Genomic DNA, 16,312 nt, shown 5'->3' on the forward strand with positions numbered 1-16,312 from the left:
TTTTGTTAACAAGGAGCAGCAGCTGATGTTTGGACACTTGCATGCATTTTAATGGAGAGGTTCTGTACAAGCCAACAGCTTTATAGGTCATTCCCACCAAGTGAGGAGCCACAGATTTTTGGGAGCTGCTCTGCCAATGCCGTTCTGTTCCTTTGGAAGGAATCAGAGGTTCAGTACAAGCGAAGAAGAATCCAGCAACCACGTAGAGGCCACAACCTGCAGCACAGAGTGTACCAGCTTTTTCTGCAGCAGCACAGAGATGATACAGGGCTGGACAGAAGCGCAGTCAGTAGGTTCAGGCAAATCTTGCTCCTGTAACACCTGAGTAGGCTGCAGCTACTATGAAAGCCAAGCTAGTCCTCAGCTGCAGTGGCTTTTTTGGGCTTTCATTGCCCAATGGTGCAGATAGTACCCCTTCTGTAACATGCCATGTAGAGATACTCTTACAAGGCACAGCATAAAGGTTTGATTTAGCTGCTGATAGTTACTTAGACTGACTCATCATAAGCTAGACACCTGCGATCATTTAGAAGCCTGTTGTTGCGGGGTTGTTTTTCCCCTCGATATAACCAGCTTCAATAAATTCCAGCTCAAGTTACACAGGACAGTCGACATGTGAGTTTAACCTCGTCTGCTGTGTATTAAAAATGCATTTCCTTTTAACAGAATTTGGATAAAAAATACATAGCCAGTTACTTCAGTGGAGTTAAGATACCATAGGCTTAATTAATGGGAAATAACTCCTGACAATGCAAGTTATATCGTGCTATAGAAAGTTACTACTTTTTTCAAAGATATGTCATGTCATTGCTGCTTTAATTTAATTATGAAGAATATATAGAGATGCATTACCATCACGCAAGTATGTTTCAGTTTATACTTTTTAAAAAATGAATAATTGCCCAATTAGGTTGGAAGTGTTTTATTACTTCTTTGAATTCATTAGCCATGATAAAATGTCAAAAGCACCAGTCAAGACAGAAATAAATAACACGATCTCATGTTAGCGAGAAAGTTGCAAATACAGTATATTAAATTATAGCAATATGCTGCTTCACACCAACCGATGTAGACAGCACACTAAGGAGACAGTAGTTTTACTCACGATCATTGAAAAGATCTATTACCAGAACAGGGGAGCTGCACACCCAACTAGAAGCATCATTCATTCTTTTACCAACTTACTTGATGAATTTAATCACGGGTTTGAATTGGCAGTTTTGGAAGTTCAACATTCCCTTTGTCTAGAGGTAACAAAAGTGGTACAAAGCTATTTGCAATAAGCCACACAAAAAGCCAAGGCTTTCACATCTTTGTAGTCTTTGCTTTCAGGTCCGTTCCTGCACCAAGTTGGTTTAAAGCCACATCTTATGTCCTCCTTAGTACATAGTAAAGATGAACTCAGGGCAGGCAACGTATGCAACATTATTATCATAGTAGTATGGAACTGCACTTTGGGGGCTTTGAGCAGAGCATCTCTGCAGGTTTATGGGGAGAACTGGTATCTATCAGTCAGAAAATGAAGGAAGTTACAGTTCTTTGGGGAAAAAGAACCATACAGAAAAGCCGTATTAAAAATACTAAGACAAGGCCTCTAGAACTGCACACCACTTCAGGCCTGAATTAAATCAGGAGTATTCTATTACTCAGATGTTGCCCTTATTTCTCTTTTATGGCCTACAGCAAAGTTTTCCACTGAAAAAAGTAGTGGGGAAAAAAACAAACCCAAATTCTCTACTGAAGGCCTAGTAACATGTCAGTTGCATGACATCTCTCATGGTCAGTAAGAGTATAAACACATCCTCTTCCAGGCAGACATTTGAAAGAAATAACCTTCTGTCAGGGAAAATGGATGTAATATACACTGTAGTGAAGTCACTTCTTATATAGAAAACATAACACATATGGACAGGCACACTGTAAAATAAACAGCTTATACAACTTATGTTTGAAACATCTGAGACCCACTACAGCAGGTCAGATAGAGATTCTCTTTTTGGCTTTCGATTTAACTTTTTAGGTTTAACTTCACCACTGCTTTAATGTAATGTCTGTACTTAAAAAAAAATGTACATGAAAAAATATGTATGATCATTCTGGTGAGGAAAAACATTCCCATGATTACTCAAGCTCAGAAAATTTTTTAATTAACTGTGTTAAATTATGCCAGTGATTAAATCTTGTTATTTACAAGATCAAGTACTACTCTGATTCTTAGTAATGGTCCAGTATCTAAATTAAGATCACAGGGGTTGGATTATGTTCTGGTTGCTAAAAGCTTTCTTTTTTAGCTGTCTGTCCAGTTATTTGGAGGTTTTGAGTCTGGAAGAAAGGAGATGAAGTCAAACATTTTTATGCCTCAACATATTTTCCACCTAGATAAATTTTTGTTATCTAGTCCCATAACTCAGTAACATGGTTTAAATTTTAAGCCTGTAACAATTGTGACATAAGAATAATGAAGAAAACACTTTTTTGCCCACAGTAACACACTAATTACTGTACTCACTGGTAAACTTAAATTTTGTAATTATTTTTTTAAGTACTGTGTTTCCAAATACCTCTGCATAAAGCACCAAATTATTTGTTGGGAGCATCACATTTCCTGACATTTTCCATATAATCCTTACAAACACCCCACATATCACCAAATTTGTACTCTGAAGAAGTCAACAGAAACATTGCACAGACTTGGCACCACGAGGGCTTATACATTCAAAGGCAGCTTTCTGGAGTGCAGGTCCATCCATTCACATTGGGGAAAAAGTTCACATATACTCCAAAAACAAAAAATGAAGTGAAACTTAGTGTGACTTTACACCAATAAGAACAACAATGAGGACAATTACTATAACAAACAAAATTAAAATAACAAGCATCTTCCGATTCTTCTTTTGATATTGCTCTGCCTATAGACACAAAAAAGAAAGAGTTAATACTTAAGATTTCTGCAAAGCTACAAAATACAGATTCTTGTTTAGTCTAAGTACACGTATCTCAGAGAAGTTCTTTGGTAACTTGACATTTCGTACAGTGTATATATTGCAAGCAACTCCCACAAAATAACTCTGGTCTGCACCATAGACTTCAGTGAAGGTGAGTGTACACTAAAGCCACATTTCTCTGTATTAAAGAGCAGATTTTATAAGGAAGAAAGCACCCTCATCTCTATTAAGCAACCTTACTGTGACTTCTCTTGAGATGTCCTTGAGAGGGCCCTGTGCCTCCACAGGACACGAGCTACACAGAAGACTGATACTTCATTTGGAAGAACAGTTAGCTATGAAGACCATGGAAACAAGATCAGGCAACTGGGTACGTGAAATTCTCAACACTAAAGGTAAGGTGTTTTAACTCATTTTTCCAATATAAGATTCCTGTATTACATTTGAAGGACATTAAAACTCACAACAAAACTTCATTTTTTAATAGGCATTTTTGTTGTACCTGATCCAACTATGCATTTTCATTTAATTTCAGTTAGAACTGAAAGCTTTCTTTTTGATTTAGCTCTCAGTTTTCTGCTTCGCTCCTTTCTTCCAACTACATTTTCTCATCCCTTTCCTCTTTTTTCCAGGGCAATTAAATGGAGGCAATGTGGAGAAAACTCTCCAAAAGCCAAATGAAAGTCTGCTAATAGAAGCTAAACAAAACAAAACTTGCATTTAATTATTTTTAAGTGAATAAACCTTCACAATTTAATTGGAAAAATATATTAATTCTTCTCCTTTATAGTCCCCAGAAAGTAATTTTTTATTATGAGATCTGCAGGATTTTTTGAACTGAAACTACATAACATACAACCACTGATACTTAATTAGGCTTTAGGTATCAAAGCCTGACAAAGTACCACAACTGATTCCAATTTCGTGTGAAACAGGAATTGGTAACTAGTGATTCATACCACCAGACTTCTGCAGTGAATTAATCCAATTTCTGTGGAAGTGCTGTCTCAGCAGTTTGTAACAATTATGCCAATTAAAACAGAAAATAAAATTGACATTATAGGTATTAAATCAGAATAAAGCTACCAACAGTATTAGAAACAGCAAGGTATCTGTGTTTCATATTACTATTCAGATCTGTGGGTATGTCTTCCATGATAGGTGAAAAAATCCCTGTGCTGTACTGAAAGCAGGTATATATTGCATCAAAATTCCATACTCTAGTCAGCAATCCAAACAGGGGTTTGCTGATAGTTGATTAGCTACCACTAGACTAGAAATAGCACTGATTCCAACAGATTCGTTTACTTCCAGTTCGGTTTGTGCAAATTGCTTGCAATTGCTTTAAACCTTGCTCACCAATGGTCAATGCCTTATTTTAGTGATCTCCAGTTTTACTTTTACGTATAACAAGAATAAACCTATAACCAATGTATTTTGCTTTTCCTCAGATGGCAATTTTTGCTGTTCATATATTAGAAGCCTACCATAACATGAAGTTGAGTGTGTAGTAACAACATGTCCATGTTTCCAAAACAGAATGTTTTACTTAAGAGGCTTTTGCATAAATCTCTCATTCTGCTTTATTTCCAGCAATGGAAGGACTGAACTGAGCTAAGTCAGAACTTAGCTTAAAATCAAAACAAACAAAAAAGCCAACAAAACAAAACAACCACAAAACTGTGTTCTGCTGCCAATTCAAACTTCTCAGATGTTTACAGTAAAAGCTTCACATTAAAAGCATAAGGCTGGACCTAACTTCTAACCAGCATCAGATGGTCAGAGAAAACATTAAAAATTATTCTTGCTGCTCACACTACTGAGATAATGTTTTCAAACTAGAATATATCAACCGACTAAAATCTACAGTGAGGTACACCATAACCAGTTCCATTTCACAAGTGATGGGCTCTCCAAACAGAGAGGGAATTGCAGAGAGGTCCCACCAGGTAAGCAATGTAAAGATCAAAGCACGTTGCTTGGATGCCCAGAAAGTTATTTAAGAAATTAACACTAGGTATCGAGCATGACATTAACAGAAGTTATATGGAAAGTTCCTACTACAGTGCAGTTGACATTTTATATTATACAACAATGATTTCTAAAAAAGATGATGTCCAAATGAAATATGACTCAATAACTTAATGGCTATGACATTATGGAAGATTACTAGATATGCAAAGCAGCTTAAATATTCCGTCAGCTTACCTTATGTAGTTGTTTTAGACCCTCTTCAGTTTTCATACATGACTGTTCGACATTGTAGTCAATTCTATCTAGAACTGTTCCCTAAATAAAATGGAGGGAATGAGCACCAAACTGAACCTAAATGAACTTCATAAAACAATTACTATTATGAGCACCAGAGTAATTAACAACGCTCACAGCAAAAAGCTAATGAACTATGTAAACTATGAACTTCTGCAGAAGAACTAGTTGGGAATGGCGTCCTTGCTCAATGCCCAACTGGCAGCTGTGTCACCATCTCACATCACATCCCTTAATAATCATCTTACTTCCAGTTCAGGTGCTTTTGGCTGACACATTTAACCTAAACTGAATCTCAGGGGGAAATAAGCAACAGAACTTTGGCATTCTATGTTTTTGGGTTTTTTTTAGTCTAACACTCATAACCAGTTGATTATTATTTATTTATTTATTAATTTTCATTAACTCATCTTTTGGCAGATTTCAAGCAGGGCAAACCTTAGCCTAAGAAGTAAGTTAGGAAAAGCAAGAAGCACACGAAAACATGATCTTACAACAGGAAGAGTGTGGAAACCTTAACACTACTTGGAATCTATTTCTTGCTAACACTGTGATGTGTGTAGATAAGGAAGAAATTCTTCACTATGAGGGTGGCAAGACACTGGAAGAGGTTGCCCAGAGAAGTTGTGGATGCCCCATCCCTGGAAGTGTCCAAGGCCAGGCTGGATGTGGCTCGGAGCACCCTGGTCTAGTGGAAGACGGCCCTGCCCAGGGCAGGGGGGTTGGAACTAGCTGTTCTTTAAGGTCCTTTCCAACTCAAACCAGTCTATGATTCTATGCCAATGTACCTGTTCTACTATCATTGCGCCCAGGTCCCTAAATATTTCATTGAGATCGGAGATTGACTGTACAATCTGACGGATTTCTCGTTCCCGCTCTTCCACCATTAATGTGTTTTGCTCCACCAATGCTAGCTGGTCATCTGTAAAACCCTGTTGAAATAAAATATTTAGATGTTAAACTAACATTAACAGCATGAAAACACTAGAAATAATTATAAGGATTGTAAGATTTCATAACACAACAATCCTTTTAGAATTTCCTTAGTAGACGAGTATCTAAGAAAAAAATTACTGTATTTTAAAAACTGAGTTTCAGGGTCACTAAAATAACTTGGACAGCTATTTATAGTTTGAGCAGAGAAAACATGACTCTTGCATCCTGACCAAACACACAAACAACTTTTAAAAATATGACCTTGTAGTGGGCTTGCATGGTGAGGTTTTGGTAGTGGGAAGGCTACAGGGGTGGCTTCTGTGAGAATGTGCCATGCCCAGTGGAGCCCGTGCCAGCCGGCTCCCAGCTGGACCGAGAGCTGGCCACGGCTGAGCCCATCAGCACCAGTGGTAGCGCTTCTGGGATAGTATATTTAAGAAGGAAAAAAAAATCTGTACCAGTGAGAGAGGGGAGTGAGACTATGTGAGAGCAGCAGCCCTGCAGCCCCCAGGTCAGCGAGGACAGAGGCGGGGGGGCTCCAGGCACCGGAGCAGCCGTTCCCCGGCAGCCCGTGGTGAAGCCCCTGGCAGGGCAGGCTGTGCCCCCAGCCCACGGAGCCCACGGGGGAGCAGATCCCCCCCCACAGCCCGGGGAGGGCCCCACGCCAGGGCAGGGGGTGCCCAAAGGAGCCGTGACCCGTGGGACCCGCACTGGGGCAGCTCCCGGCAGGGCAGGGCTCCTTCACTTTAAAGAGTGCCACCTTCCATCCAAACTCAGGATCACACAGCTTTCTAACATTTAGTCTTGCATCTGCCCAGAAAGGTGGTATGACAAAGGGCAGCACTGTATTTACAGATCTTCTAGCCCCTGTCAGACACGTAAGGAGAACTCAGGAGTCAAACTGAGTTCCCTCACACTGCAACACTGAGGCTGACAGCATACCATTTTGATATTTTCATATTAAAATTAAAGGTACATAAAGTTTCTTCATATTGAATTTGTGCAGTAATATCTCAACTTACTCTATCATAAAGTGTATCATCCTCCCCGTCATCCATCAGTGGGACTGAGGTGTCGAAGAAGTGTTTGGATCTTTCTTCTCTATTCTTCATGCCTGTAAAAGACAAATGTTTGAGCATAATATTTACACAAACTAAAATCAGAGTAAGAGTAAGGTCTGAAGTACCAGGTAAAAAAGCACAAGAAAGAAAATACAGCCTATATGTAACATAAATAGCAGTATCTAAATTTTAACTGTCACACAGGCTTACTATTTAATTATTATATTAAATTAAATAGTAATTAAAATTAATATTTAATAAAGCATAACAAATTCAACCAGACTTGCAAGACTGCAATTAAATCAGTGACTTTAAGTCATTATGTTCCATGAATTTAAAACAAATAAGGTAAGTTACGAGCCTTAAAGTGTGATCACTCTAGGCTATTTTCAAACAAAGTCTCTTAGGAACATACCTTGTCTGAATTGTAATCTTAAGTTCCACCTGTGCCATTTATACCATGGGAGGAAGAAATATTATACCAGTATATAAGAATATATATTTACCAATATAAAATTTGAAGATCAAATTTTTGATCTTCCAAGATAAAACAAGCTTACTCAGCTGAAAATAGAATTACACACAATTTCAGTTTTAAACAGAGGATATTCCACTTCTGATCTGTTTATGGATGCAGAATTTTAATTTATCACAGACCACCTTTTGAAGTTTTTTCTATCACAGACTCCCAATCAACAGCAGGTATTGTGTCTGAAGACCAATGGCTGCTTCACCAGTGTAACAAAAGTAGCTTTGCAGACCACAATTTGAGAAGTAATGATGCATTTTGACAAGCAGTTTGAACATGGGCTGTGAACCAGAAACTCCCAAATTCTAACCTCCACTCTAATATACTTCTGGTAGTCCTGTGTGCATCACTTAACCCTTCTGTGCTTCAGTTTTCCCAGCCAAGAAAATAAGCACACCTTAATTAGTGGTTTCCACAGAAGGTGCCCATGTATTACTGTATCTCTTATGCTTACGTTTGAGATAGTCAGACTGTGCATGCCTAAAGTTGGTGGATAGGTCCTGAAGGGACTGTGCTAAGGAAGACACTACATTCCTGAGAACACGTGCTTCTTGTTCTGTACAACTACGTGACCTGCTCTGCAAGACCTGGACTGCTCTCTGACATCTGTGAAATAACTGAGAAAACAATTCCATTAGTAAAAAACACACAGCAACATGCACTTTAGCTATCACATTGCAAAAGTTCCAGAGGGAAGACTAATATTTTGATTTCTAGATTTTTAAAATCAATTTCTTATGGCCCAGTGCAATTGTTTAAAAAGGTATGGAAACACAGAACACAAATGAACAAACAGCTTAAAGCTAACAGGGTAGCAGACTAACACAACTACTTCTGATCAAAGACATTTGCTTCATTGCAACTACTTGGACCGGACGCCTCAGAACACATGTATCTGTATTTCTCTGAGATAACTGTAAATGTAGTTTGATTAAGTCTCCCAATCCTATTCCAAGTAGAAAAGCAAGCAGGCAGGTAAGTAAAAGACCAGGGAGACTGAGTGAGTGACTCGTGAGAAGTTCAGTGAGACAGTGAGTGCAGTACCAAGCATAAAGCCCAGGACCTCTGGTTCACTCTAACACTGATTACAAAAGAAATGCTTTACTCAAAGGAAATCACTGCCTCATTACGATGCATTACAGATATGTCAAACTGTAGGTTTAGAATTGAAAGCAGTTTGTAAGCAGTTTGTACCTGTGTGATCTCTTGGGTTGTTATTTCTATTGCCCGCTCCTCTTCACTGCTGTCATCCAGTGTTGGTCTGTTTAGATGTTTATCATGAAGACTGGCTAATTCCTTCATCTTCTGTTTAACCCTGGCAATATCATACTGAATCTGAAACAGAAAACCCAACAATGAAGAAGGGAAGTGACTAATGTTTCAGAGGAGAAAGTTCTGACAAATGCTAGACAAAAATAATTATTGGAAGAAATCTATAAAGCAGACCAAAGATCAAAAACAACACACATAAAAAGCTGACTAAGAAGTAACTGAATACTCTCATATACTTTGAATCTGCTACTTTTTAAACATAATTTTGTTAATCTTAGGCAAGAGTGCTGTTTTCAAATATGCTTCGCTAAGTTGGAATAATATTTTTATCATTATATAATTAATATCATAGTAAGAAGGTTTAGCCAACTTCCAAAAATATAGATGAATATTCAGGTCACACCTTCAACTCTGTCTAACATTGAACAGCCTGGACTTAACAGTAGAAGTTAAAATGAGATGCCTTCAAACAAGCCATTAAAATATATCTGTAAGGTTGATTACTATTGTAGTAAAAAGGGGACTGGTCACATTTTTGCACAATGGGTTCTGTACACACAAACTGATGAACCAACAATGTGTTCTGAGAGTACGTTTCAAAAGGATTTTCTGGAAGTCAAGAATTGTTTCATACTTCAAATACTGGAAAAAGTTTATAATTTAATGACTCCAGAATAATTTCCTCACGCTTGTCCAAATGTTTCTATAACTTGCACAGCATCAGGACTGCATAGGCAGGAAAAATTCTTCTGCTAGAAGACACTAACACTTTCTGTCTTCAAACAGTAAACTGCTTATCTCCACCGTTTTAGGGTCTATTCAATTGAACCCCTCAGTGGGTTCAAACAAAAACACTACTTGGAAGTGCTAATTTTTTTGTACCCTTCCTTCCAAGTTTCAAACTGAGAACAATTCTGCTTTGCTAAGATGTTTGGGACCTTCCTGCAGTCTCAAGTCTAAACACTCAGCTATAGCATGTCTATATCCTAACAGTCCCAGTGCACTGTTAAGATTGGGCTCCCACTGATGATGCAAATCCAGTCTCCTGGAACTTCTGGTCCTAGATAATCTCATTTTATTTCACCTGCAATATAACCTTCAAGATAGTAAGTCACAGCTTGCCTGATATTTCCCTCTGAACAAGGATGTCAATTTAGAAAACACATTTTAATCTTTCTTCTAATACGGCTTCTATCATAAAATTTACAGCATTGAGAATGTAACTGACAACACTAATAAAACCCTACATGAGAAACCAAACTCTGTGTTGGATTTGCCACTTACTTCATCTGCTCCATCAACCCATTTGGGAGGTAAACGTTTTGTTACTCCAATTGCTGCTTCGGGATCTAAACTTATTCCCGATACCAGTGCCATACGATCATCAGCAAGCTGCAGAAGATGAGAAGAGACAACAAATGAATTTTACTCAGATTAGATCCAAATCCATGAGCATCAGGAAAAAATGCTTGTATGCCTTCCCATAAAAAATAACCTTAAAAACGTGTTTGCACATGATGCAGGTATGATCAAGCTTCACATCTCCTGGTTTGTCCCCTATATGCTAATGAGCTACATCCTCCCACTTCCTACAGGACCTAAAAGATGAAAGTTACCTTAGAATTCTTAGAATACTCCGTAGAATTCCTAGCAATTTTCAAGGAGAAAATATGGTATTGCAGTGAGAATTCAAGTAATTCTCATGTTGGTACATTTCATATTAGCCACAGCCAAGGGATCCCTAATCAGTGGTGCAGCACGGTATATATTGCGCCAGGCAACTTTGAAAATCTCACTCGGGAAAATCTCCAAGTAAAAATGTTTATTATATCTCCAAGAAATAAAAAGGTATCCCATGATTTTTCTCAAACACTGTTGTATTTCACCAGTCACCTACTAGGCAGCTGAAGAACAAACACTTTCTCATACTGATGTGCAACTAAAATAGTTACGGGTTTTATTTAACAGAAATAGAAAGGTGCTAAACAAAAATAAGCAAGGCTGGGGGCTGGGCAATCCACACTTCCCTATATCTCAACGATATGTGCTTGCTGTTCCAGCTATATGGTCTAAGGCAAAGAAACTTGCAGGAAAACGGGCACATAATTCTCCACAAAATTCCAGAGATTGCCAGAGAGTAAATAAGACAACGTGCTGGCCAGCTTATACACAGCTTTCCACAGATCCACAGGAGGGCTGGAGATGGGGAAGGAGTAAAAGAAATCCTTTATCACAATTAATAGTCATAATATGAGTAACTCAGGTGCAACAAATCAGGAGTTTATGTTATTGGAGACTGATGCACACTGACATACAGCAGTTGCAGAAAGGCATGATTTATTTTTTTGAGACTATTTTTGGGAACAGAATCAAATTTGTAGGGTTGAAATATTAAAAGATGTTAGAAAAAAACCCTCATGTGACTTAATAAAAGTACATTGAGGTGCTGGACCATGTCCAGAGAGGGACAATGAAGCTGGGGAAGGGTCTGGAGCGTAAGTCTGATGGGGAACGGCTGAGGGCACTGTGGGGGTTCAGCCTGGAGAGAAGGGGGCTCAGGGGGGACCTTATTGCTCTCTATAACTGCCTGAAAGGAGGTTGTAGGCAGGTGGGGGTCAGTCTCTTCTCCCAGCTAACAAGCAGCAGGACAAAAGAAAACAGCCTCAAGTCACACCAGGGCAGGTTCAGACTGGATATTAGGGAAAAAAAAAATCACTGAAAGGGTTGTCAAGCATTGGACCAGGCTGCCCAAGAAGGTGGTGGAGTCACTATCCCTTGGGGTGTTGAAAAAAACCATGTAGATGCAGTACTTAGGGATATAGCTTAGGTGGTGGACTTGGCAGTGCTGGGTTAATGGTTGGACCTGATGATTTTAAAGGTCTTTTCCAACCTAAATGATTCCATGATTCTATTTTTTAGAGTCACAAAACACCTGTGTTAAATCTATCAGAATCTTATTTTTCATAACTTCAACCTCAGGAAAGTTTAAAATATGACAAATGTGAAAGAATATGTGGGGTGTTTTTTTCTTATTTTTTAAAGCTCAGTTTGGCAGAAATCAAAAGCCGTGGTCTGATCTTGAATACCATGTACAGATTTATCTATCTGCTTTGATATCATTACCAGTAAAATGTGCTGTTCACCCTCAATAAAAATTATTTTGTTAAGGACAGTATTAGTACTACTGACCTTTAAACAGATCAGAGGTTTTTCTTGGTAGGGTTTAGAAACTTATGTAAATAGGCTTAGTGCTACGGTGCCGGATGAAAACTTTTTCTGCAATGGTGCAGTGTTGGATGAGATCGCCCAGTGAAGCGTGGTGTTGCTGTTCTTGGAGCTTTTTAAGACTTTAACCAAATGATGGATGATCCTATATAGATTACCAATAGTCCTGTTTTGATCAGGAGCTTGAACCAGATGAGCTCTAGAGGCTCCTTCTAACAAGCATGCCTATGATCCTCCCAAATTAAGGCCGAGTATGATGCACACACCTAACAGTGCACAGGGCCACAGAGCAACATTTAGCACTGGGGCCACAGACACTTCTAGTCACCTTCCTCCTCTGAGAGGAAGACAGGGGAATGGTTAGAATTGGAAGACAAATATAGATCTTGTTGCCAGTTGAACCAGGCTTTGTAGCTTCAGAGATAAAATAATCTTCCATTGCTGGAGATCATCAATAATACCACTTGAAACTCACCCAATTACTTCACTGTTTGTTCTCAGGGAAAGGTTTCATACAAAAACCTCACTTCCTAGTTCCTCCCAAAATTCTAATATTCCTTTATCAGGCCTGGAAAGCTTTGTGGTTCTTTACCCCCTTCCCTCTTAAAAAAACAAACCCTCTTCCTTCCTGGGCAACTCTTCCCCAAAAGCCTGTTTTTTTAATCCCTGACCTTATTTCCTGGCCAATAAGTTTTGTACAGTTTACACATAGCATAAAAAATAGTTAATAGCTTCATTGTTACAAAGTCACTATATCCCATACGTATACAGTAAGTCAGACTAGTTTATACATGTATCAACAATATAACATTGTATCACAACATGCTTGTCTTCTCTATGCAGCCTTGTCCTACTGCACATGGAGACACTCCATCCTATAGAAAGAAATTCAATAAACTAGCAGGATAAAGAAAGGAACATTTTAGCCCAACAACGTATGCTTGATGCACCATGGCAGAATAAAACATGAAAAACAATACCTCATCCAGCTCCTGAAGTGATTTGTGGATCCCATCAGCCCCATCCAGTTACAGACAGCAAAAGATGAAAGGGAAAAAAGAGACATAGGACAGATACAGGGTATGGTCAGTTGAGAAAAATATGGATTTTTTTTTTTAAGCATGATGGTTTACCAAGAACAAAACAAATTGGCTTTTAACACACAATTATTCAATATATACACCACAATGTTGTACTTTAAGTCCGCATTTTCCTTGATGCACAAACTTTTTAAATAAATATTTCAGTTGCTTGGTAAACAGAACATAAGAGATCAAGTTAAGAGCTTGATTTGCTTTCCAAGGTAACTGCACAGTGAAGTTTCCAGTTACTAAAATTTCAGGTAGAAAAACTGCAATAGAATATATTGAAATGTGACAGCAAGGGCAATTTGACTGCAGTATTCAACATCCACTGGTGAGTTAGACAGTTTGATTATGATGGGAGGATGCACATACAAGCTTTTGTAAGACATTTATTGACAAGCACCCCAGTTATCACAGGATAAAACAGACAGCAAAAGACAAAAAGCAAAAGCAAATGTAGTATATGCTCAATTATGTGCACACTTTGATTACGCTCTAGTTTCAGGTAAAATTAAACCTATACGCATCTGCAAAAATACAAAAAACAATGTATCTCCACCTTCTCTATTCATCAGTCTTTGTACTGTAGAGGGTATGCGTGAGCAATAGGCTGTTTCACTGAAAGATTAACGAAGCATATCCATCTTAAACAAGGACAAAATACTTGTGGGTTTACAAAGCAGCAGGCTTCAATTAATGATCTCTTACCCTATACTAAGCTTTTGAAATAGGACTATACTGTTAAGAATGCTACTTGGATTATTTGAGTTTGAGGAACAGTTGGCTGTCCACATGAGAATGCATCTTCCAGGGCAGAATCCAATTTTTGACAGAGAGCTCTCACAGTAAAGGATTCCTTCAGGAGAAGCCTGAACTACAGTGGGCCAAAGTACTATGAGCTAAAACCTGCAACACTGCCCTGCTGGCAAGCAGCAGCTCTGCCCTGGAGATATCACCCTGAAAAAAAGGTAAATATAGCTGCACCTCTTGACAGTGATAGGCAACTGAGAAACATGAGAGGCAAGTAGCTCACACTACCACCTTTACGCTTCTTGATAAATAGTACACTTGTGGTAAGTAACTACAGAACTTTGTACTGTCCAGCAGGATCAAGACTGAGCCACTGACTAACTTCATCCACTGCACAAGAGCAACAATTTCCAATCACGGTTAGCCTTCATTACATTTGAATGAGCATCATAGAGAATAGCTTCCATTAATGTTAACACACACTGTAAATAAATGTTTTATGCAAGTGCTAAGTGTTGTTGCACTCACTGTTGAGTAAAAGTGCTGTTTCACTGCTCAGTAGCCTGTATGTGAGTTTAAATTATAGCTAAATTTTCTAGGTGATGCTTAAAAAACCCCAAGGACCTAAAGATGCGATATTGATATTGGCAAAACAACATGTTAACAAGAAATAAATGCAGTGCCAAATTAAACATGTATAATACATTACTCGTGACATTTCCCATTCTGCAAATCAATTTAATACGTAGCTTGTTAGACACAGGTGTAATAACATTAACAACGAACAAAGACCATTCAACAGCAACTCATCAGTTGAAATAATTTGCAGCACGAAGTACTGCTTTTCCTAACATACATGCATTAATGCAAAGCAATTTAGAATGACGAGACTGCCAGCAGATATTTACGATCACAAATAAATAATAAGTTTGAACAGAAGGTGTAAAAACCTCAGCAGAGCTGAGCTGTCAAGCAGTCCATCACAGTCTGACTAGCTCAAAACTTGGGAAAAGCCACATGAACTGCCTCTGAACAAATGACTTTTTGAAATTTCTGTAACAAGGGCTTACACTAGAATCTACTGACTCCCCTCCCTCTCATGACTTTCAGTATTATTTGTACTTGGGGGGAAAAATATAAAAAGGACAATGAACATCTGAGCGAATTATGGAAAAATTCAAGCAATGGGAATAATCTACACTAGTGTATTTTATGGTGCCCACACTGGAGTGAATAGAAGAGTTCTGCTCTATGAAATAACTTGAATTTTTTTCTTTGGGGAAAGGACACATCAAAAAAACACAATGGATGAAAAACCTCATGTCAATGCTAACATGAAGTTATTAGAACAACTATTTTATTATCCATGAAGCGAATAGAGACATGACCAGCACAAAGACAGATCTCTTCTATTCATTTTACATGGAGTAGTAGGAAAAAGGAATCAACTAAGGGGGGATGGAGGGGGTGTAGTACCGAAGACAGGGGGAAGCTTGAGGAGGGCTCAGAGGGAGGGATGGGGAGCCCGACGAAAGGGACCCCCGGGGCGGGGGAGGGGAGTCGGGGGGGCCTGGAGGGCCGGGGGGGGGGGGGGGGCGCGGGGCACAGGGCACGGCTGCCTGGCAGCCCTCGGCGCAGCAAGGTACAGTAGGATGAAGGGAGGAGACTCACCGCAGCAGCCATGCTACGTGAACTCAGAGGGCTGGAGGAGCCGTAACTACTCACTTGCTCGGCCAGCAGCTGCCGGCTCTGCACCGCGTTGTTCCGCAACAACAAGAACGCGTCCGTTAGACGCCGGGTGGCCATGGCCTACCGCCCCGGGGCCCCCCGCCCGGGGCCGCTCAGCGCCTCGCTGCCGGGGCTTCGGCCCTAGCTCAGCCCCGGGCCCGCGGCCAGAGGCGGCGGCCGCCCCCGGCGACGCCCGGCTGGCCGCTCACAGGGCCCGGCCAGAGGCCCCCAGCGCCGGCCCCCCCCCGGCCGCCGGCCCCATCCATCCCCCCCGGATCCGACGGCAGCCCCAGCCCCGGCCCGGCTCACTTCCGCGTTGTGCATCGCCCCGCGCCTTCCGGCCCGCCCGCGCCCCGCCCCGCCCGGGCCCGCCGGCCGCGCACCAACGTTCCGGGCCCGCGGCGGCCCCCGCGCCCAGCCCAGGCCGTGGCAGGGGGGCGCGGGGCGTGTGAGGCCCTCACGGTGGTTGCCCGTGAGGGCGAGGTGTGGCTGTGGCGGGTGGCGGGCCGCGGG

At 40.3% G+C, this 16,312-nt stretch overlaps 1 protein-coding gene across 4 annotated transcripts; it reads right to left on the reverse strand.

The window, feature by feature from the left end:
- Window positions 1-906: 906 nt before the first annotated feature.
- Window positions 907-16,052, reverse strand: STX16 (syntaxin 16). Of its 4 annotated transcripts, none has more exons than XM_040608701.1 (9): window positions 15,743-16,052; window positions 13,217-13,228; window positions 10,296-10,403; window positions 8,934-9,074; window positions 8,194-8,356; window positions 7,172-7,263; window positions 6,002-6,145; window positions 5,154-5,234; window positions 907-2,909 (listed from the first exon to the last, which is right to left on the reverse strand). In XM_040608701.1, exons 1-9 carry the CDS (start codon window positions 15,875-15,877, stop codon window positions 2,805-2,807), a joined length of 981 nt encoding a protein of 326 aa, XP_040464635.1. In that variant the 5' UTR covers window positions 15,878-16,052; the 3' UTR covers window positions 907-2,804. The 4 variants fall into 4 exon arrangements, with proteins under 4 accessions (XP_040464635.1, XP_040464637.1, XP_040464636.1 ...); XM_040608703.1 differs by having other exon boundaries at window positions 15,797-16,051; XM_040608702.1 differs by lacking the exon at window positions 13,217-13,228.
- Window positions 16,053-16,312: the final 260 nt, after the last annotated feature.

This window comes from Falco naumanni, chromosome 10, assembly GCF_017639655.2.
Source record: "Falco naumanni isolate bFalNau1 chromosome 10, bFalNau1.pat, whole genome shotgun sequence".
In the NCBI taxonomy this organism is placed as follows: Eukaryota; Metazoa; Chordata; class Aves; order Falconiformes; family Falconidae; genus Falco; species Falco naumanni.